At 44.2% G+C, this 23433-nt stretch overlaps 1 protein-coding gene across 7 annotated transcripts in view; it reads right to left on the bottom strand.

The window, feature by feature from the left end:
- LOC310694780 (SLAM family member 5-like) overlaps positions 1-23433 on the bottom strand; it is a 49449-nt gene that overhangs the window by 5463 nt on the left and 20553 nt on the right. For 2 of the 7 annotated variants that reach the window (XM_083478335.1, XM_083478333.1), the window contains exons 2-8: positions 19802-20149; positions 19089-19355; positions 16192-16236; positions 11374-11484; positions 9933-9971; positions 5526-5575; positions 2596-2688 (exon numbers count right to left, since the gene is read on the bottom strand). In XM_083478335.1, the coding sequence (XP_083334461.1) occupies positions 2596-2688; positions 5526-5575; positions 9933-9971; positions 11374-11484; positions 16192-16236; positions 19089-19355; positions 19802-20149 (953 nt within the window). The remainder of the gene's footprint in view (positions 1-2595; positions 2689-5525; positions 5576-9932; positions 9972-11373; positions 11485-16191; positions 16237-19088; positions 19356-19801; positions 20150-23433) is intronic. The other 5 variants (XM_083478334.1, XM_083478337.1, XM_083478338.1 and 2 more) reach the window with 5 other exon arrangements.

The following is a 23433-nucleotide window of genomic DNA, read 5'->3' as shown; positions in this document are numbered from 1 at the left end:
TGGCCACCTCATGAGAAGAGAAAACTCCCTGGAAAAGACCCTGATGCTGGGAAAGATTGTGGGCACAAGGAGAAGGGGACGACAGAGGACGAGATGGTTGGGTAGTGTTCTTGAAGCTACCAGCATGAGTTTGACCAAATTGCGGGAGGCAGTGGAAGACAGGAGTGCCTGGCGTGCTCTGGTCCATGGGGTCAAGAAGAGTCGGACACGACTAAACGACTAAACAACGACAACAACAAAAGTACTTCCTTTTGTCTGTCCTGAATCCTCCAACCTTCAGTGGATGTCTGCGAGTTCTAGCATTATGGGGGGGGGGGGGAATGCTTTCCCTAGCCGTTTTCTCCATGCCATGAATAGTTTTGCGAATTTCTATCATGTCACCTCTTACTTGCTCTTTGTCTAAACTAAAAAGTCCCATTGCCAATTACTAATAAAATGGTTCGTATTGTTATTAGACCACATTTCTAATGCCAAGAAATTCTATGCCATTTGCAGAAAGTATGCAGCTTTCAGGGGAACTTTTCAGGGGCAAGACAATTTTTGCAGTGGGTTTTTCATGTAGGACAGGAAGAAAGAGGCCCTTGTGCTTCCTGTACCTTGTGCATCTTTCGGAAAGGCCCTTGGCTCATTTGTAGAATGCTTGCTGGTGCTGTGCACTCAGAAGGCCCCGTGTACAATTCTTGACATCACTGGTAGCACTGGGAATATCCTGTGCCTCAGTCCCTGGAGGATCATTGCCACTAATTGTAGACAGTACTGAGTTAAATAGACCAATGGTCTGATTTGATATAAGGCAGCTTCCTGAGTCCCTGTCTCTGCACTCTGAATAATCTAATCTGAAATCATAGCAGAGACGAGGCGAAGTCCAGTCCTGTAATCAGGACACAATCCCTCAGTTTTCTGCAGTGATTGGAATGAATAATAGAATCATAGATTTGTGGAGTTGGAAGGAACCCTGCGGATCTTGCCCAACCACCTGCCAAGCAGGAATCTCGGCTAAAGAATCCATGACAGATGGCCATCCAACCTCTTCTTGTGGTTAAGAGCGGTGGACTCGTAATCTGGTGAACCGGGTTCGATTCCCGGTTCCTCCACATGCAGCTGCTGGGTGACCTTGTGCCAGTCACACTTCTCTGAAGTCTCTCAGCCCCACTCACCTCACAGAGTGTTTGTTGTGGGGGAGGAAGGGAAAGGAGATTGCTAGCCGCTTTGAGACTCCTTCGGGTAGTGATAAAGCGGGATATCAAATCCAAACTCTTCTTCTTCTTCTTAAAAACCTCTAATGAAGGCCTACCACCTTATAAAGTTCCACTGTCAAACGGCTCTTAATATCAGAAAGTTATTCTTTAGGTTTAGTCAAAATTCCCTTTCTTGTAATTTGAATCCATCGGTTCAAGTCCTCCCCTCTGGAGCAGAAGTAAACAAGTAAACCTCATATGGCTTGGTTTCCAGACCCTTGATCATCTTGATCACCCTCCTTGGCACACATTCCAGCTTGCCAGAACGGGAGAGAGGACTACAAGGGTTGCCTGACCAATTTATCCAATTAATTCAAAAAGCTTTGAACTGAAAGCAGTTCCCGTCAGCTAGAACATGAACTAAGTCCATTCTCAGATAGGTAGCCGTGTTGGTCTGCCATAGTCAAAATAAAAAAATTCCAGTAGCACCTTAAAGACCAACTAAGTTAGTTCTTGGTATGAGCTTTCGTGTGCATGCACACTTCTTCAGATACACTGAAACAGAAGTTGCCAGATCCTTCTATATAGTGAGAAGGTGGGGAGGGGTATTACTCAGAAGGGTGGTGGGAATGGGTGATTGGCAGATAGCTGAGATGAGCCTGTTGACGACTCTTAACGACTGCAATAGGTCGTTTCCTGTAAGACCTATTGCAGTCGTTAAGAGTCGTCAACAGGCTCATCTCAGCTATCTGCCAATCACCCATTCCCACCACCCTTCTGAGTAATACCCCTCCCCACCTTCTCACTATATAGAAGGATCTGGCAACTTCTGTTTCAGTGTATCTGAAGAAGTGTGCATGCACACAAAAGCTCATACCAAGAACTAACTTAGTTGGTCTTTAAGGTGCTACTGGAAGGATTTTTTTTATTTTAAGTCCATTCTGAGGTAGAACTTTGTACTTGAAGATGAACTAGAAACCGTTCATTTTCTTTAAAAAAAAAATACTCTTTATATTCTTTCAACCTTTAAGCTCAAAGAATGTTACGGCTGGGGGAAAGAAAAGTAACGCTTCACATTCCACTGTGTAGGCGTTTTGATGTTTCCTCAGTCTTAAGTGTATTTTACACTTCACCGCAGATGCTCATAACATTCTGAAAGCTGAAAAGAAATTGCTGAGGAACATTTGAACAAACCGTGAATTGAACTGTGAACTGGACACGAACCAAACCCATTCATTTTGTAACGGGACAACCATGAATTGGAGTCAGTTCCTTTTGGGACATGTTGTACTTGTACTTCAACTACAACTAGTTTCTTTTTTTAAAATGAATTTTCCAATTTCCTGTTTTCTGTACCAATATTTTCAGGTCTGAAGCCCCGTTTTTCTAATGTAGATGGATGGTAGCAGCTTCCTACCTGTTTGGGGAGGTGCACTGTGGTGTAGATGGTCTGGGGCACATCCTTTTTCGCCTTTGGTCCTCTCCGCTGTTGGGTTTCCGTTGGGGAATTCTGTGAGTGGAAGAGAAAGCCGCAACGTTTACTGGTGCCTGTGACATTATGGGTTGGAATAAATTTAATTAATAATAATAATAATAATAATAATAATAATAATAATAATAAAGGTGACAAGAGGGATAAGCAGGACATTGTTATGATGGCTTTACCAAGGGGGTAAATTATCTCTAAACTATCCATATTAACTGTTGTATTTTAAAAAGTCAGACTTTCCCCCCTCCAGTCCACTAAAGAAGTAGATAGAACAGCCCAAAGAAGTATGTAATCATTGCCTGTTCGGCCTCTGTGATCCGGGAGGAGCATGTAAGGAATTCTGGGATATAAGCCATGGATGTGGCCAGAAATGAAGCCAAAAGTCACTTATAATTTTTTTTTAAAGGCCATGCAGATGTTTATTGAATTTTGGTGACTAAAATATGGTGTGAATGGAAATTCTCAAGCTATGTGGTCTTCCCCCCTTTTTTTTCTTTTTTCTTTTGCAAAGTGGATGCGATGATTAAAATCCTCATTTGTGGCGCAAAGTAAAATCAGATACACATCACACGTTTCTGAGCTTTTAAGAAGGTGGTTTTAATTTTTTGATAAAATACTTGTGAAATAGAAACTAACACTTCCCCTACCCACCCCTAAGGAAAGTAAAAATACATTGAGAGACTGGCTCCACCCACAGTTTCCACTGACTTTTTTCAAGAATATGGTATTGATGTAAGCAAATGTGAGAGAATGAGTGTTTCGAAGTCCATGCCTGAGATCTTTCGGAAGCACTGAAGCACCTCCTCACAGGTCTTCAGTCCTCAAGAGACTAACCCAGCAAAAAGGTGTGAACATGTCGCTGGTATTTTAAGCATGATCAACTACTACTGAGTTGTGCTCAGGGCTTATTTGCTTTTGAAACCTTGCCCCCATTTTGAATTCCATTGTAGTTATCATTTACTACTCATCATGTTCACTGTAGGAGGGGGGGAGGTGATCCTGGTAGATATCTGGACCCTCAGCGATCTCCTCCCCCCCCCCCAAAAAAAAGTTCAACAACTTTGGTCCGATGATGGATAGATCACTGCCAGTTTTTTTATACTGTAAGTAGATCACAGTCTATTGGGAGTTGGATGTCCCTGGTCTACAGGATCGACAGTGATGGGCAGGACCATGATGTGGGCACTGATACCTTGGAGAGATGCTGCCAGGCAATGGTCGGCCTTCACTGACCTGATGCCTTCCAGATGTTTCGGAACACCAACTCTCAACTGCTCCCATTAGGACATTTGGAAGACACCGTTTGGGAAAGACTGGTGTCTACAAGACTGAGCTCAGTGAACCGAGGGTGCACCTGATCCAGTTCAAAACAATGTGCTCTGATCATCGGAATGCATTACCCTTCAGTGCATTCACACCCATTCTTTTGAACCAGGTACACATGAAGTTAACAACAATCTGCTGGTTTAATTCTGAAATGCTGTGCTTTGAAACAGTTCTAAAGCCAGTTTCGCTCTCGTTTCAAAAGTGTTTGAGTGGTGAATCCCAGGAGTATAAAGTTGGAACTGTTTCCTGGGGATGGTGGTTCTACATTTCTGGTGTCAGGGGTGGTTGTGTCATGGAGGAGCACCCCACACGACCCACCCACCCACTGCCTGCCTACTGCAATCCTACCTTTGTTTGCTCAGAAGAAAGCCCCATGGAATTCGATGGGGCTTACTCACTGGTAGGTAGGACTGAAACAATAGGGAGTGGGAAGACATGCTAATCTCTGCTCACCAGTCTCTGCAAACAAGAATGTGGGGAGGGGGGTGTCGATCTGTCTCCTTTCACCCACTTTGAGAAGAAGCAAAGCTGGGATCTCCAAGCAGGTACAGTGGAACTCATGAGCAACCCTCCCACAATGGCAGCAATGCTTCTGGAAACCAGCTGCTAGCAAACTGCAGGAGGGGAAATTGCTCTTGTGCTCAAATGCTGCTTGTGGGTTGCCCACAGTCATCTGTTTGGCCACCGTGAGAACAGGATGCTGGACCAAGTGAGCATCTGGCCAGTGGCTCACCTCTGATGGTGGAGGGAGAGCATAGCCATTGTGGCTAGTAGACATCAATAGCTTCCTCTTCCACATATTTGTGCAATCCTCTTTTAAAACCAGGCAGTGTGTGTGCGCCAGTCAGAAGAGGGGCGACGAAAGAGTTTAAGCTGCAGCTCTGTAATGTGTTCACATAGACTTGTCCTCTCTTAAAAAGTAAAGGTAAAGGGACCCCTGACCATTAGGTCCAGTCATGGCCGACTCTGAGGTTGCGGTGCTCATCTTGCTTTATTGGCCGAGGGAGCCGGTGTACAGCTTCCGGGTCATGTGGCCAGCATGACTAAGCCGCTTCTGGCGAACCAGAGCAGCGCACGGAAGCACCGTTTACCTTCCCGCCGGAGTGGTACCTATTTATTTACTTGCACTTTGACGGGCTTTCGAACTGCTAAGTTGGCAGGAGCAGGGACCGAGCAATGGGAGCTCACCCCATTGCAGGGATTCGAACCGCCAACCTGATCAGCAAGTCCTAGGCTCTGTAGTTTAACCCATAGCGCCACCCGTGTCCTCTCTTGCTTGGGAGTAAATCCCAAGGTGCTCTTGGATGCAGCCACAGGAAGATGATCACTAGGGGATTTGTTGAGGTGAAACATGGACAGACAGTGGGCCAAGTGGAAACGCATCAAACCGTGATGCTGTGTACCAGGATTTGCAAAATCAAATGGAAATGCTGACAGGAAAAACAGCCTTGCTTATATTTTAACCCTCTAATGTGTACATACCACTTGAGTGGAAAATCCCTCCGTGGCTCAGTTGGCTCAATGGAACTTACCTGGGGAATGTTTTCAATTTGAGAATAAACAGTGTGGCACTCTTTGGATTCTGCAAAGAGAAATCATGTATGTTAACTGAATGGGCCTCCACCCCATTCAGATATGCTTTAATTATGACTCTTCTTATAGCCCTTCCAAGGAGCTCACAAATTCTAATTACTACAGTAATTGTCTAGTCTCTAGGCAGATAGGTCTCTCTTTCTGGCCACCTTTGTTGTTTGGTCTTGCAAATGAAAGAGGATAGATCTGCCCAAGAGAAAGTCATTTTCTTTTATTTTCTCTGTGTTTCTGGAGGACTCTCATCAGTGAATTTGGAGTTGTCAGCTGAGGCACTGGCTATTGATTAATGTGTTGATAATCCATTAGAAAATGTATCTTAAGATTTAGTTTTTAAAATGCTGTTAAATGCTAGGAAAGAGGAGCACAGGAGAAACATCAAGAAGCAGATTAGTTTTTGCAAAAAAGAAAAATTGCAAAAATGTTAAATGTAAGCAGAAAGAGCCAATCAATAAGCTTTGCAGTTTAATCATATATATTTTTATTTCACAAACACACACAATCACAAAACAGGGAAGGAACATAAATGCAAAATCCTCCATAGGAGATTGTTTATGTTGCAGATGTAAACCAGTTTAAAATCCTCCATCACTGTTATGGGAATCCTGGGAACGGTAGCTTCATTGAATGGTCAGGCACCTTTCATAAAAAGGCCTCAGCAAATCTAACTACAGGTCCCAGGGTCCTTTGAATGAATCCAAAGTCATTTAAACCAACTTTAAATTTGTGGTAGAGAGAGAAAAGGTATTTTGTTCTAGAACCTACAAACACGTCTGCACCAATCTGTTGCTTATTGTCAAAAAAACAAGAGAAAAGAGCAATCATTTCCAGAATAGTAGTTTTAGGGGGTTTATACTGTACAAAATTCACAGCTTTCAGTCAAAAAGCCCGGCAGCAATGGACTTTCTCTGGGTTTTCCCTATATAAAATTCACGTTCTTCATAAAACTGCATTATTTACATCACTGCAAAGATTGTTCACTTTTACTATAGATTTGAGTGTCTAGTCTTTTCTTCTTACTGAAGTTTCTGTACATTCCAAATTAATGTTCACTTTTGTTAATCAAGCGTTTTGTATTGCCATTTGTTTTAATTTCTGCCTTTGCTCTGTATTCACACTTTCTACTTTTCTCTCTCCCCCCCCCCCCGTTTCCTTGAGAGCATCTGCCTCCATTGGCCGCATTAACCCATACTTGGATTCTGTTCCTGGAAGGCAGACACTGTATTTTCATCTCTACATGTGTTTTACCAAGAGGAGGGCAAAATTGTTCCAGGTCCTATTTTAAAGCAGTGGAGGAACTCTCGCAGGCACCTACTGGACAACACCTGTAGCATCACAAATAGCAAGTCATGTGGGTTGCATCCAATGTTAGCCATACTCAGTGTAAACCTATTCAAATTAAGGGACCTAAGTTACTCATGTCCATTAATTTTTATGGGCCTACTCTAAGTAGAACTTCGTTGGATATCACCCACCTTGCTTGCACGACGTTTGGTTTAAACTTTACGTTTAGTATTAGTCCTTTCTAAGCAGAGCACTTCTTCATTCATCATCATCATTATTAAAATTTCTACTGCACAGGATGGCAAACCACAAAGTAGCAAAACAATACAATTGACAATAAAATAAAAACCTATTTAAATCACTTAAAAAATACTAAGAAGATGTAAAAAAAAACATTTTAAAACATATAAGCACTCGTGACATATCACCTTTCCATGTAAAAAAATACCCAAACATTTCTCTAGAAATTAAGTACGTAAGTAATTTTTTTCTCTTTCTTTCCTCTCCTTCACATCCCAGAGCCCTGAAGCAGACATACTCAGGAGTCACTGTGTAAGAGGAAAGCAAGTATGGATTCTCCCCATTGTACATTCTCAACATATGAACTGAATTGTAGAGTTGGAAGGGGCCATTTGGGCCACCCCTAACGGTCCAACCTCCTGCATTGCAGGAATCCTTTGCTCAGTGTGGGGTTCAAACTCACAACCCTGAGATTAAGAGTCTCATGCTCTACCAACTGAGCCATCCCAAGAATGACCAAAAACAACTAAGAAGAACATTGGACAACGGGGACTGAACCCGCAACCTTGGCGTTATCAGCACCATGCTCTAGCCAACTGAGCTATCCAGTTGATGGCAAAAGACAAGAGGGAGTCAGTTGCCAAGCGTGAAATTCTGTCAGTTTCCAGTTTTCCCTTGTCAGTTCTAATGAGAGGCAAAGAGCCTTCAGCTAATGTATAAGAGGCCAGGAAGCTTGCGTTTGTGTTTGAAATTTATCTAAATATGATAAGATAAATTAAATAGAAACACTTGCAAAATAACAGCTAGGCTAAGGATTTAAATATGTGAAGTTATATACAGTAACAACATGTTTAAAGTTAAGATGAAAAGAGATAAAGATGTTAAGAGGTAAGTAAATTTTATGAGATATTATCTTGGAAAACCGTTACAATGATATATAATGAAACTGTTACAATGATATATAATGAAATTCAGTCAAGGGAATTTGAGGAAGTTAGTTAACAATGATACTAAGATTGGACCAAGTTCAGTCATGATTTATGTTTGTTTGTTTGTTTGTTTGTTTGTTTGTTTGTTTGTTTAAAAATTTGGAAAATTAATTAAAAGGGGGGGGGGAGAAAGCTTGCGTTTGTGTGTGTACTGAGTGGTGATCCTGGCCCAAGGATGGTATAAGACCCTCTCGGATGGGGCCTAACTGGGCAAATTAGGGAACAGAGCTGTCATCTGATTAAAGGACTCTTTAGTTGATTAATCATGTTAGTTGCTTATTGTCAAGAAAAACAAAGAGCAATCACTTCCAGAATAGTAGTTAGTTGATTAATCAAATGATGTTTCATTAAATCTGCACATAAATAGAACACTCCTGAAAGCGGGGAAAGCCCTTGCCATTAGAGGATGCACACACACGTCTCAAAAGTGTCGCCACCTTAGCAGAGGCCTTCCCATGCGTGCAGGGAGAGAGGGAAGGCAAGAGGGGATGCCAATTCTATGGTGTTGTTGTACAGCGTTGGTTCAAAATTATCAGATATCCAATTAATTTAGGGCACTTTTGAAGCTGACCCGTAGACTTTTTAAACTGGTTAATCTAACCGATTAATTGGCAAAATGCTGCAGCCTGAATAAGGAGGGCTGGTGGTCAGCGGACAGTGAAGTCACACACCAGCCAGGACCCACAGCAGAGCTAAGTGTCACACTCCACTTCGAGGAAGAAGTCGGTGATTCCCTCAGAAACCCAGTGAAAGCATAGGCACTGGGGCAGGGAGGGAAGGAGCAGAGCACCAGCTGTTGCATTTTATCATGGTTGTTGCCATTAACAATAAAAAAATATTTCCATCTTCTCCTCACAACAACCCTGTGAGGTAGGTTAGTCAAAAGATACCGAATGGCGCAATGTGAGCAGAGGGGTGATTTGAACCTGGGTTTCCCTAGCCCTAGTTCAACACTGTGACTGGCAGGTTTAACAGGAGCCCAAGTGAGTCACACTCAGCTCCTGCCAGTGGGATGGCAAAAGGAGAAGGGGGTGCGTGATGTGAGGGAGCAAGAGAGCACCGAGTCAGACAGGGAAGGTGGCAGCGGGGTGGTGGGGACATCCTGTTTCAAACAGTGTGCAGAAACTCGTAGCCAGCTCTGGGGAAAGGCTGGAGGGGTGCGTGTGTGTGCAGAGGGCCCCTCGCCTCACTCAGGGATCTGTAGCACCACCTGCCAAGTAATTAGGAGACATATTTCAACCTGGGATTGAAAGTCTACTTCGCTGATCATCACATCTATTAATTGTTCGCTGCTCAAAGCCAAAAAGTGTGCTTCGAACTGTCCCACTGGATAGAAAGGAGAGCAAGTTTAAATGGACTGGCTGAAGTGTGCAGAGACCAGTTGCCAAAGCCTGCTGCACCACTCCTCCACAATTATTCTAGGAACCTAAGAAGCTGGCTGCTGGATCAGGCCAAAGGCCCGTCTAATCCAACATCCTGTTCTCACAGTGGCCAACCAGGTGCACATTATGGGAAGCCCGTGAGCAAGCCATGGATGCGACAGCCCTCTGCCTACTTCCGACCCTCAGCAAGGGGGATTCAGAGACAGGCTGCCTCCAGGAAGTTGCTTAATCCCCTCTTAGTAGCCACTAGCCCAGTGAAGGACATGAATCAATTAGGCATTTTGCGGCAAAGTACTATCCTTTGTCTGCCCTTTGTCTGCCTGTCCTGAATCTTCTGCAAATCTATTTCACATGGGATGACTACAGATTCTAGGATCATGAGAAGAGCAATTGCCCACTTTTCCTATAGGGGTGGGACGGGCACTGCCAGAGCAGGAAGGGGCAGCTGTTTTACCTGACCGACGTGCAGAATCCAGCTGTTTCCTGTGGGAACCTTTGGAAAGGAGAAAAAAAACCAAAGTGAAAAAGGGGAAGTGAGCAAAACAAAAGCAGGCACAGATGTCTTAATGCTGATCTCCCCTCCCTTCAGCAATTTGCTGCAGGGCTGTTTTTCATGCAGGAGCCTGTGGAATAGCCACTGGTGCCAAGTAGCACTGAGCTTTGTACAACTATCCCTTTGTTGGTAAGTGATGCCAATTGACCAGGGTGAAAGAAAATCCTGCTTGGTCTGCTATCGTATGTTGGACACAGATACCAGCCAGTAAAGCTGTTCACTATCTGCAGAGCAAGGAGATGCAAAGGGGAGAGGAGCAAGGTCTGGTAAAAAGAGCTGGCAACCCTAGCAGGGACAGCACTTTCACACTTAGGCAGGAAAGGAGAGGAAGACCTTCCCTGTTCCCCCTGGGGCTGTGCCACCCACAAATCCAAGCACTGATTGTGCCAATCGCAGGGACTTCGCTGATTCCCCTAGTCAGACTGCATATGGCTCAATGGGGTCAGCAGGTGGATTGAGATGTATAGAACCAGTTCAAATGTGTGCTGGAAATGTAAAATGTAAAAGGAAGGAAGGTACTTTTTAATCATACGTGGTGGTCATGAGGGGTGGGTGGTAAAAGCTTTCTAGGAAATGATATATAATAACTGGGGGGGGGGGAATGTTTAAGATAACCTTTGTTAAAAAAACCTAGAGGCTTTTCTGTTAGGAAACATAGGTGTGGAACTACCAAAAGAAAAGATTGTTTATGTATGCAACAACAGCAGCAAGGATGCTCTCAGCCCAGAGATGGAAAGAAGAAAAAGTACTGAGTGGTAGACCAAGCAGGTGGAATATGCCGAAATGGCAAGATTGATGGGAAAAATCAGAAACCAGGAAGACCAAATATTTGTGAAGGCCTGGAATAACTTTTTAACATATTGAGAGACCACTGCAAACAGTTGAAATCATTGGCAGGAATTACAATGACACTTGTAAAGTAACAAGAATTTTGGATGCTATGGATATTTAATAGATGCAGGAATAAAATTTAGAAATGGAACCCAGGGAGGGAGGAGGGAGGGCTGAAGATTCGAAATAACCTTTTCTTTTTGTTTCTTTTTTCTTTTTGAATTGTTAATTTCTATGTAAAACTAATAAAAAATATTACATATATATAAAAAGAGATCAGCCCAATAGATGGCTGATGGATGTCAACTGCTCTGGGCCGTGATCAAGAGTGGCCTCTCTCAGGGCTACGTCTCTGAGTGGTTTAACAATCAATCCTTCTTCCCAGAGAACTGTATCTCTGTGAGGGCTAGATGACCAGCTCTACAATTCTATGATTCTCTTAGTTTAGGTTCATTCACTTTTTCATCAGGGAATTTTAAAGCGGTTCAGATAGTTGTGTGAAACCCCTTACCTCTTTTCTTCTTCCAACACACAAAAAGTCCAGTGCAGGTGATGGTGATTACAACTACCACTGCAAGGATAGGCAGTATGACTATAGAGGTGTTGCCAATAGGTTTGTCTTCTTAAGCAAACAAACAAACAAACAAACAAACAAACAAACAAACAAACAACAATATAATTTAGTAATTCCAGTAGTAATGATAGAATTGCGAAAACATTGCTGAAGCTAATTCACAAGGGCTTTGCTAAGCCTACTTAAATTGCTTAACTTTTTTTCTGAATAAACCTATTCTTATGTCAGCAACTCATTCACTGTAATATCTGATCTTTAGCGTATGCTTAAAAAAATAAAATAAAATAACACCCCCACCACCTCTGATTTAGGCTGACAAAGGAACGTGGCTGATGAAATTAGATGGAGGACAAGCAGTGCTTTTTTTTTCTTTAAAAAATGTTTAGGGTACTCTCATTTTCCTACTCATACTGAAATACTGCCCCTCAATGAGGCCAAACTTAGATTCACAAAATGTTTAGGAGTATGCGCACCCCTGCATCCCCCCAGAAAAAAACACTGAATAAAAGTAAATAACTGCCATACAAAGAAGGAAAACTTCTTCTAAAAAATCTGCTGTGACAACTCAAACCTTTGACAGCACCTTTGGATTATAGACCAACACCCCCAGTCTACAAAGGGCCCACCCTTGGGCATAAGGTGCCATTTTGCAAAGGTGCCAACATTTTTTTTATTGGAAGTCTTAAAATTTTTTTTTTAAAGTATTCTTGTACTGTAGAGTACACATAATGACATTTAATACATAAAATAACACAGCTGTGGAACAAGAAAATAACATCCATTGTGAAGGGAGAAATTGCCTTTGCTTTTAAATGCTTCATGACACACAAAAGCTTGGCAGATGAACCTGCCCAGGTACAGTTGAATCTGTTGATTATGGTTTCTCTCAATTTCTTCTTTTTCCAATCTTTTGTTTTGCCCCATAGCAATAATTTTTAAAAGTGCAGTGCATAAGCATTTGTGTAAATTTTAGGGCACATCAGTCCTACTATATGTATTTTTGTACACAATTTGGCCCAGTATACACATTTGTGTCTTGTTATGGAATAATACCCTGGGTCCCTTACAAACCTGTGATCATGTGTATGGGAGGCTAGAATCTATAGGTGGAACCTTGCTGAAACCTGTCAGGCCAGTTCATTTGCATCTTTAAAAAGTAAGCTCCGTTGCCATAGAGACAAATGGGTGGGCTTTTCCCCACTGTACCTGAATGCCAGATCATCCTATGATGGAGAACGATAGGGTAAGGGGGCTGTGTTTGGGAGAGTTGTGTGTGTGAGTTGGCTGATGATGGTATCGAAAGACATGTTTTGCTCTGTGTTGGACTTTGGGGGTCCCCTGAAGCCCTAATGCATAGCTGTCAACATTTCCCTTTTTTCAAATAGGATTCCTCGCAAGAAAAGGGAAAAGTTGACAGCTATGCCCTAATGAGGAAGCAAGATCTGTTGTGGGGTTAATGCTGTAAGCCACTCTTGCCTATGCTCAGGTTGTATAGATGTGTAAATAGAACCATATGTATCCTAAAGATACCACTTCTCACATTTGTAGCAGGCTTTCTGGTGGTATGGAATGCCCACTGACATTGCCTCCTAACCTTGCAAGCACACAGAGGAAGATGGTCCATGGATCATCTTTCTCTAGGCATGCAGGGTAAGGAATAGGCACAAAGAGCATACAGTGGTACCTCGGGTTAAGTACTTAATTCGTTCCAGAGGTCCATACTTAACCTGAAACTGTTCTTAACCTGAAGCACCACTTTAGCTAATAGGACCTCCTGCTGCCACTGTGCCGCCGGAGCACGATTTCTGTTCTCATCCTGAAGCAAAGTTCTTAACCTGAAGCACTATTTCTGGGTTAGCGGAGTCTGTAACCTGAAGCGTATGTAACCCGAGGTACCACTGTACTGCAAATGGTTTGGGGGCATGCAACAGATTCTGCTAGGGGAACACTGCTAGGGGAACACTGATGTTAAATGTGCTATCCTATTGTTATAGGTTGGAAAGAGTCAGTCTGAACGAGATCCACAAGTCCCTTCCAAACCTGTGATCCCATGATTGTCAGATTAAAATCTATAAGACAAAACCGGTGAACAGGTCTGGCTACTTCCTTTGTTAATGGAATAGCTTTGTCTGGTGAATTAAGTACTGCCATTTACATGTTCAAAGAGGGTGCCATAGAGATGATTGGGTCAGAATCCGTGTCATCCTAAGGATGGAGAACAGCAGGCCAAGGGAGGCTGTGTATGCAAGAGTGAGAGAGAATGGTTGGCTGATGCTGGAAGCTGGAGACACAGGCATGTCTGTTCTGTGCGGGACCCAAAGTTCTGCCTTGAGGCTTTGCTGGAATCCTAATGGGAAAGCAAGATTTTTTGGGGGTGTTGATGCTGTGAGTCCTTACATCCTATGCTGAAGTTGCATATATGTGTAAATAAAATCATATATCCCAAAGACACCATGGTTTCCACTGACCTTCATTCCAAGGAAACCAAAGCCTGGGTAAGCACAGGAACCCCTGCTTGAAGACTGGGGTGTGTGCAACAGCATTTAATGTAGCATAATAGAGTCTCAGGGGAAACTGGAGATTGAAGGGGGGCAATTTGGTGGTGGCAGGTAAGAGTTAATGCTCCCTCCTTTTTAACTAGGTTAGGAGAAGGCTCTTGTCTTGCTCGGCCAATGGACACCCTCTTCCTGGTAGTAGTGGTGGTATAGAGAACCCACGTGGTATAAGTCACAGAGATGAAGAAGAATTACAATTTGGGAGGGTGGGGGGATGCAACAAGGGACAGAGGGTGGGCACAGAGCTAACCAATCTCCATGGAGGCCACCATCTTGCTGGGTTCACAGTGAGAATCAGAGGGGCTCAGAGTGAGCAACAAGCAACAGGTGGAACCAATGAGAAGTCAATGGCAAAGAATGTTGACTAATTGGACTGAGGGGGGGAAATGGCAACTGGGTGGGAGGGGGAATGGAATGGAGAATATGTGGAAAGGGAAGGGAAAGAACGAGACACACAGATACTAGAAAGGACAGAATGAATCATCTCATTGTCTGGATAGGCTATTTCTTGGTTCATGCTACTAAGTTATTTCTAACTGCATCCCCAGGGATGGAAGTGAGCACTCCCCATAGAAACAAATGGAGAAATCCTAGAATCTGTTATGCACCCCTGCAGTGTAGTTCATACTTAACAGTACAGGTGAGAGGGTTAGAGGTTTGCAACAACCTTAATATATCACGTAATATATTTTAAATCTCCTTGGGACTTTTAAACAACTAGCATTAAATAATTAAAAAAACCCTAGCCTCTTGCTGTGTAATCTTTCATTCTGTAAATGGAGCTACACTGGTATGTGGGTGATTCCCCACACCTGTTTTGGATGGGACTGCACGCACCCTGAAGGACCAGGCATTTCAGGGTTTTTTTTGGGGGGGGGGCTCCCAGATATCACTTTGCCAGTAAAGTCATAAGTAGCCTCATTGGCACAGGGTCCCTATTTCCAGCTACAGAGGTTACTGGACTGGGATAGGCTGGTCACAGTAGCCCATTCACTGTTAACCTAACGGGGAGATTACTATAATGCAGTCAATACATTTATACAGACATAATGGTAGTATAGGGATGTGGGTGGCGCTGTGGGTTAAACCACAGAGCCTACGACTTGCCGATCAGAAGGTCGGCGGTTCGAATCCCCGCGACGGAGTGAGCTTCCGTTGATCAGTCCCTGCTCCTGCCAACCTAGCAGTTCAGAAGCACGTCAAAGTGCAAATAGATAAATAGGTACCGCTCCAGCGGGAAGGTAAACGGCGTTTCCATGTGCTGCTCTGGTTTGCCAGAAGCAGCTTAGTCATGCTGACCACATGACCCAGAAGCTGTACGCTGGCTCCCTTGGCCAATAAAGCGAGATGAGCGCCGCAACCCCAGAGTCAGTCATGAGAGAAAGGAGATCAGCTAACACAACTTCAGATTAAACCCAGAGTCTCCAAAACAATTCACAGCTATAAATCTAACATCCTTGTTCTAATCTGGTTTGGCTCCACTTTTACTACAAAACCGTTGTCTCACTCAAACGAAATCGAACCATTTCTACTGGGGCATCCCTGCTTCCATTTTTCAACAAGCATTTCAAAAATCTCTCTCAGGTTGTTGTATAATGGGGCAAATTTATGTTTGGGCAATGCCAGAATTAGCTTCATGGTATAGCGCAGGGCCTGAGCTCTAAGCTTTATCAGAGATGTCCACACATCTCCTGTGCCTGCTGTTTCCTGAGCATATTAACGCAGACCAGTTGGCTGCATTTGAAAGATACTATTCTCGGATACAGTTTTCTGTTTCTTGTAAAGCATTTAACTGTATCCCCCCCCCCAAATAAAGTACAACGGACATGCACACACAAGCACTCCAACACAATGGCTATGCATAAAGGCACAGAAAATAAACCGAAGCTAACTATATTGTTCATTACAGTTTATCCCATCAAATTACAGTATGCCACCTAGCATGACATAAAAGATTCCATGTAAATGTCATCTTGAGGAAGGCATTTATCCATGACCACAAGTTACATTGGCAAGAGATTCTAACTCCTGGCCCCTGTCCTGTATCTAACAACATGTGGCTGGATTGACTCACTTGGAGATATTTGCACCCTGTTTCCTGCTCTGGGGACTGACCCCCTTGAGACAGAGGGCAGCACAAGACTTTCCAAAGATTTAAGTGAAGGGGCACGAACAACAAAGAACAGGGAGTGGAGCTCACCAGTCTGCCGGGGGGGCAACATCCCAGGTGTCGTCTCTTGGTGCTCTGCACGAGCCGATGGGACAGGGAGCGAGTGCGAGAGAGCAGATTGGAAAGAGAGATCAGGCAAATTGGCAAAGATTTGGAAAAAGAGTTCTGTGCACCTTGCACCGGAAAACTGCCTTTGGAAAGAACGTTACTGTTCCATTGAAGTGTCTGTGTTGCTTAATTAGGATATGCTGATCAGCAAATTTGAGCTCTTGGGATTTCTGCTAGGGCCTTAGAGAATGCCTGACCTCCCCCACTGCAATAAAAGCGATAAAATGTTGGGTGTTTTTTTTGTTTCTGACTACTAGTCAGCCTAAGGCCTAGACTTAACCAGGTCTCAGGGTCCTCAGAGGATGAACCAGGCAGGACCTCCTGGAATCAGTGTGAACAGCAGGGAGTTGTCAAACTGTAGAGGCAGCCCTCAGGCCTTGAAAACATTGGTGCCAAAAAAATGCAGTCTTAAGAGCGTCGACTTGCAAATATGGGGTCTACACATGAGTAAGCCTCTACACAGATTCACACACTCCTTCCTTGTCCTTCATCTAGGCAAGCAAGGCCACATTCACATCATACATATAAAGCATGCAATAGCCATGGCTTCCCCTGAAGCATTCTGGGAGCTGCATTTCGTTGAGGGCACGGAGAGCTGTGGGGAAGGCCCTTATTCCTCTCACAGAGCTACACTTTTGTGTGGTAGTTTAAGTGCCAATCCCTCTTCACGGGGAACTGTGGGAATTGTAGCTCTGGGAGAGGAATTGGGGCCTCCTAACAACCCTCAGCTCCCTTTACAAACAACAGCTCCCTGAATGCTTGGGGGGGAGGGGAGGCAGGAAGCCATGACTGTTTAAGGTGGCATGGTGTGAATGTGGCCCAAGAAGCACCATTGAAGGGCATGTTTCAGTCCCTCGAGGATGATGCAAAGCAGGGCTAGCGAAGGATGTGGCCTGAGGAAGAAGGGGTGTGTGGCTGGTTTTGTGTGGGGAGGTTCCTAAGGGCTTGGTAGAGAGGCTTGTGTCTGCACTTAGCCCCCAGGCCTGAAAGGACCCATTTTAGGTGAACATCCTGTGTCGTATTGGCAGCATTATTTCCATCTGCAGGTGGAGGGTCGCAGCGTTCGCAGCTCTTCTGTTACTTAAGAAAATAAGCCCCCTAATCGTATTCACTAGCCTGTCAAGTAGAGCAGTCACAGCCAAGCTTCTGTTTGTGGGAAGGGGCCTTTTTAAAGGTGTATGCAAGAATCATGTTTAAACCCCCCACCCTCCATTGCAGGTAGCACAGATATAATATCCGCTCACAGGGAGTAGACAGCTAGTGAGTTCCTCACTCGCTCACTCGCTCGCTCTTGCATGCATGACACATGCACACACAAATTTGTGTGAGCGTGACTGTAAAACACCCACACTTCCTTCCGTTTTCAGCGTAATCTCCTTGCTTGGTTTAGCTGAGCTACTTGAGTCTTAGATGAGCCTGTTTCTGCTTTATCGAACCCTGGCTAGGCCCCAAGGCAACCCAACAGGTGGAAGTCATGGGGGCGCTGATCTGCCCCCTTTTTGCCCTGATGCAGCTGAATCTCACTCACTCGCAAGCTACACCGAACACTTATTTTCCTGTAGTGCTCTTGAGTGTTCCGTTCTCTATATTCTGGTATTTTACAGACATTTCATGGGTGGGTGTGAGGTGGTTTCTCTAACTATTTGGCTGTCAATTTGCTAGGTTTTCTTGTAGTGAGGACACATTACTCCCTAATCCGTGTTTAGTGAGAGAGGCTTTATCCTCCATATTTACCTTTGGCAGGGGGAGGGAAGCTTTGTGGGAAATTTGGTATCCCCCATGAGCAGTGGACTCCCATTTGTTAGAGGCTTTGAAACAGTGGCTGGATCAGTACCTATTACAGCTCTGTCACAGTGCACCAGTGTCCTGCATCAACAGGAATTGAACCAAATGGTACTGTATTCTGTGATTCTACAAATGAAATAACTCCAAATGATTCCCCATATGGAGATTCTGACCATTTATTCCTTTCATATTTTTTTGAAGCAAGTTTCTAGTCCTTAATGTTATATGTGTGGGCAAAGGCCTGGCGAAATCTAAGGAGACTAGTTAAGATTTATTGTGATCAGTGTGGGAACCATTGCCCCATCCATGATTAGAAAAAGCTAAATGAATTATGCAAATGCTAGTACTGCAATACAATATTTTTGTCATTGTCATGTTGCATACCAGTTGCAGAATTATTGTTGCTGTGGGGTTTCTGTTTATAAGCTAAAGCAGCCAAATCCCTTCGAGGTTGAAATGTTTCACAATGGAGGTTTTGCTACCTTCCCTGTGTCCTCAGTCCTCCCAGCTGGGTCACCTTCAAACAGGTTTGTAAAACTAGGCATAACTCTACATAGAAAAAAAATGGAGAGCTGTATTTCTAGGCCTCTTTTAAATAGATAAAAAGTTTACCACTGCAAATTTCTTGTTGGTACATCTCAACATTTCTAATTCCGCAAAACCAGTTGGGAACTTTGCTACATTTTCTGAGTCTTTGCCCCCATCAGACTTGCCCTTGCCCTGCTGCTTTCTCCTGAGGAAACTTGATCTTTATTGATGAATTATAGCAACCACCAATCAGATTTTCTCCAGATTAACATTTGCTCCAATTTATTGCTAAAGAGTAGGTTTTCCAGGGGATAGCAGCTGGGTAAGGGCAAAACTGGACCCGTGCCTAGACTGTATGGGAGAAGTGGAAAACAGCTCTGATCCCTACATTCTGGGCAAAGAACAAGCACGAGTCTGGATCAGCATGTCATCAACAAATAGGATTGCAAGACTAGCTTAGATAGAGGCATAATTCTGCCAAGAGAGAAATGGAGAGAAAATCTTACCACTGCAAATTTTCTGGAAAGACACTGTCTTGGATGCTTTGCTAACAGGGTTCTCTACTATGCAAGTGAAGTTCAAATCATTGCCTTCTAAATTGTGCCAGGTGACAAGAGATCTCCCGGTGGATTCACTCATGCTGGCTGGGGCCCAGCTGAACGTGGCATCATCTTCCCAGCTGCCTGCAGAGCAGTTCAGCTGCAGAGTTCCATTCCCACCTCGATAATCTTTTGGGTCACAGACAATCTCCAGGTCAGCCTCCAATAAACGCTCTGAACAGGAAGGGAGAGGGACATGGCATACAAAAGGGCAATAATTAGCAGAAATGGCAAATAAGGCAGTTGCAAATAAATGGAAAGGGAGGAGGAAACTGCCATTCTAGCTCTTGTGCGGTGCACCATCACCTCAAAAACCTGTTAAGCCACAGCTAATGAGGCATAATTTTGAGTTAATATGAGATCTTAGTAATGGGGAAGGACCCTGGTGGGTTTTTTTGTGGGGGGTCTGGATTAGAGTTCCATTTAAATTCTCCTTTCAGGCCTCATCAGTGCAGAAGGGCCCTGGTGTGGATGCAGGCCCAGAATTATTTTCACAGGGTCGGGGACTGAAGGAGAGATGCTCTATTATCATTTGTGACTCTACATGAAAGCCAGTTCAAGGCATAAGATGCTTTGATCAGAGCCCCATCCTGGGTGCCTGAAATGTTTAGAATACTTACTATATACCATCAGGGTAAAGGTTTCCCTTATTGGATCTTTGTCATCAGCTATCCAGATCTGTGCTGTGTATGGGCCAGAATCCTCTTGACTTAGATTATTGATTTGTAACGTCTTGCAGTCCTCAGAGACACTCAGCCGCCCTCTATATGCTAAAAGTTGGTCAATGAGTTCACATCTCTCTTCTGGATCCTTTTGTGGAATCGCTACCACAAAATTTTCAAGATCCTGCTTTCCTTTAGTTCTAAGCCAGGTAATCTTTTTGAATTGCTCTGAAGTGTTCAGCAGGAAAGTTGCAGATTGTCCAAGAATTCCTTTCATTTTCTCAGCATTTTTTTCACCAGAGGAAGCTGCATGGTCAAGAAAATGAAGGAAGAAATGGTCAAGAAACATAGGAATTTGCCTTATGTCAAGTCTGACCATTGGTCCATCTAGCCTGGTATTGTCCACACTGACAGGCAGCAGCTCTGCAGGATTCCAGCTAGACTTTCTCAGCCTTCCTGGAACTTGCCAGGGATTGAATTTGGGACCTTTTGCATGCAAAGCATATGCTTTACCACTGAGCCACGGCCCTTCCCCAATTGTACCACACCATCCCAGTGACCCATTTCAGTATCTGAAAGCAGATTCCCTGAAAAATCTGCTGGGTACTGATCTGTCTGGTCTTTTTTTATTTTTTATTCCGCTCTCCCCAGCAGGGTTAATGTACATTTGGCAGAAAGGACCTTTGCAAACAATGTAATTATTGTTATAGGATTGGGAGCTTGGCTTGGATGATATTGTTGCACACCACCCCAATGTCTGAACAGTGCTCCCCACTCCCAGATAATCTGAGACAGGGTAGGCAGTCTGGCCCTCCACACTCAAGCCTGTGGTCATATGATGGAACTGAACTCCAGCAATTCCCCAGCCCTGTCCCAAGATGTGTGTTCATTGTCTGTGTGGCAGACTGTCCTTGTAGACCCTGAAAGGCTCTGTGCCGCCCAGTGATGCCCTCCCAAGGGGGGGTGGAGACGGACAGACTGAAATTAATGCAGCCCCACAGCACCCTGAGGCTGAGTTTGCCAAAGGCTTTGTGGCAGCACTGGCAGCCTCTGGGCTCCCCTTTGCCTTTAAGGCTGCAATCCATTCCTGCTGAAATTGATCACGCCTGTCTTTGAAATAAACATGGAGAGGACTTTAATATTTGCTTGCCTACATTTTCAGGGTGAAAAACTGGCTGTTGTGAAGGTTAAGATGTTCCCTAATCACCCCACCTTTTCATATTCTTTTCTCCAGTTTGTAACCCAACCTGCATACCTTCCCTCTCTTTTTTTTGGTTAGGGCTTTATTTCCCATTCAACCAGGGACCATACAGTGAAGATGTCACATAGTCTTAAAAGTCCACCAGATGTAATGTTGGTTTTTCTGAGTTGGACCCTGAGGGGAAGAATGAATTTGTGCTCCCTCTCCATCCCATGGACTGCTTTTTGGCACTTCAGTTGCAAAGCTGGGGGATGTTTGGGACCACTCTTGGGTTGCCCTTCTGGTCATGTGATAAATAAATTAGGTAAAGGTAAAGAGACCCCTGACCATTAGGTCCAGTCGTGGAAGACTCTGGGGTTGCGGCGCTCATCTCGCTTTATTGTCCGAGGGAGCCGGCGTACAGCTTCCGCGTCATATGGCCAGCATGAATAAGCCGCTTCTGGCGAACCACAGCAGCGCACGGAAACACCGTTTATCTTCCTGCCGGAGCAGTACCTATTTATCTACTTGCACTTCGTGCTTTCGAACTGCTAGGTTGGCAGGAGCTGGGACCGAGCAACGGGAGCTCACCCCGTCACGGGGATTCGAACTGCCAACAATTCCATAATGAATATCCCAGGCAGGCAACAAAAGAAGCAGGCAGGGGGAAGGGTGTGTGTGTGTGTGTGTGTGTGTGTGTGTGAAAGAGAGAGAGAGAGAGTTCTAAAATCTCATCTTTTGCAAGTTAAAGAGAACTGTTGCTAAATGAGTATGTGATTACACAAAAGTGCTTCTCAACTGGAAACTGATCACTTCCTCCTTGCCCTGTGACAAGAGGAAGCAGCATTCCTGCATTACGAAAGGGATGGTGCATAAACAATCTAGTTATTTAGACTCCCCTGCACCAATTATAGCAGCCCCAGGGCAGTTTCCAGAATATCGTAACAGAAAAAAACAGTTACAAAAGCATGCATCGGTAAAAAACCAAACCCAGCCTAAGATAGGGGTGGGAATCTTTGTGGCCCCAAGGGTCAGGTCAGGATCATTCTCATGGACCAAGTTTGACAGGTGGGCAGGGCTGCTCAGCTGCCAATCACATTTTGCAATTATGACACCACATGAGTGGCAGGTGGGTGGGGCGTCCATCTGTCAAAATCCCTTGTGCTGTTCTGCACGTCTCCCTGTGCTCCACCTTTTAACCCTCTGAAGACATACGCAAGGCCAGTGAGGGAGCTAGTCATTGCAAAACGAAGTACTACACACACGTTCCACTTTACAAACACAATGCATTCCCTGGAAATTGCTCATTAGCTGAGCGTGTGTCTAATGAGTCAATGACTTCCATCCGCCTAGCCAGTCAACAATTTCCACTGACAAAAATTTCTGATGTGTTCTCAACCACAGAAGCTGTGGGCACTAATTCCTTGTTTTTGGATAAGTGAATTTTTGCACAGTGGGTGTTTTTTAAAGAAGCAGTTATCTAGGGTTTCGGGAAAGAGTCTTCCACAACCCTCCCTGGAGATGCTGGAGACCTTGAGCCTTTGCTTGCACTCTACCATTGATAATGTTGTTCAGCTACAAGAAGTTGGCCCTCAGTCGGTGCAGTGCAATCGCTTTGAGGGTTTCCTCCTCACAATTAAGCAGCATATAAACAGTGGCGTAGCGTGGGGGGTGCAGGGGGGGCCGGCCGCACCGGGCGCAACATCTGGGGGTTAGGGTTAGGGGGCGCAAATCCACGGGTTAGGGGGTGCAAATTACTTGCCTTGCCCCGGGTGCTGACAACCCACGCTACGCCACTGCATATAAATTTTATGGAGTGGGGGGAGCTACGGTAGTCTTTAAGGGACAGAGTATCACCATATACTGCAGTTTCTCAAGCTGTATCTTCTTCAAATGTCTTCCTTTTTTTAGCTTTGGAAATTACCATTGCCCCCAACATATAGAACTGTAGCAACCATGTGACTAAGCCTAGCAATTTGGTTTTACTTTTAATGTGTGGTTTTTTGCAGCAGTTCCTATATTTTGGTAATCATTCTTTATGACAGGATATCCTTTTTTGGTAATCCTTAAAAATAATACAGGAGAATTATAAATTTTAAAAAAGGTATCCAGTGAACTTTTTAAAGCCATTGTATTATTATTTATATATTGCTTATAGTATCTGTTGGCCCTAAGAAATGCTGAGTTCCACTGATTTTTACCTAGTGTAAGAGACAACAAAGTGGACCTTGAAACAGAAACATTTAAACCTAATTGAAGGACAAGCTGTAGCTCAAAACCCTGGGCAACCACCAAGCTCACCCCCCTCTAAGACCAAGCCTAGACACTTGACTTCTACATCATGGGGGGAAATGTCTGTGTCTCTTCAACACACTTGATATCTGTTACCAGGCAATGAAATGCTGGATTG

The sequence above is a fragment of the Podarcis liolepis genome (genome assembly GCF_965112155.1).
Source record: "Podarcis liolepis genome assembly, chromosome: 15".
NCBI classification, from domain to species: domain Eukaryota; kingdom Metazoa; phylum Chordata; class Lepidosauria; order Squamata; family Lacertidae; genus Podarcis; species Podarcis liolepis.
The sequence above is the reverse complement of the archived record's forward strand: the minus strand, read 5'-3'. Positions and strand labels throughout refer to the sequence as shown.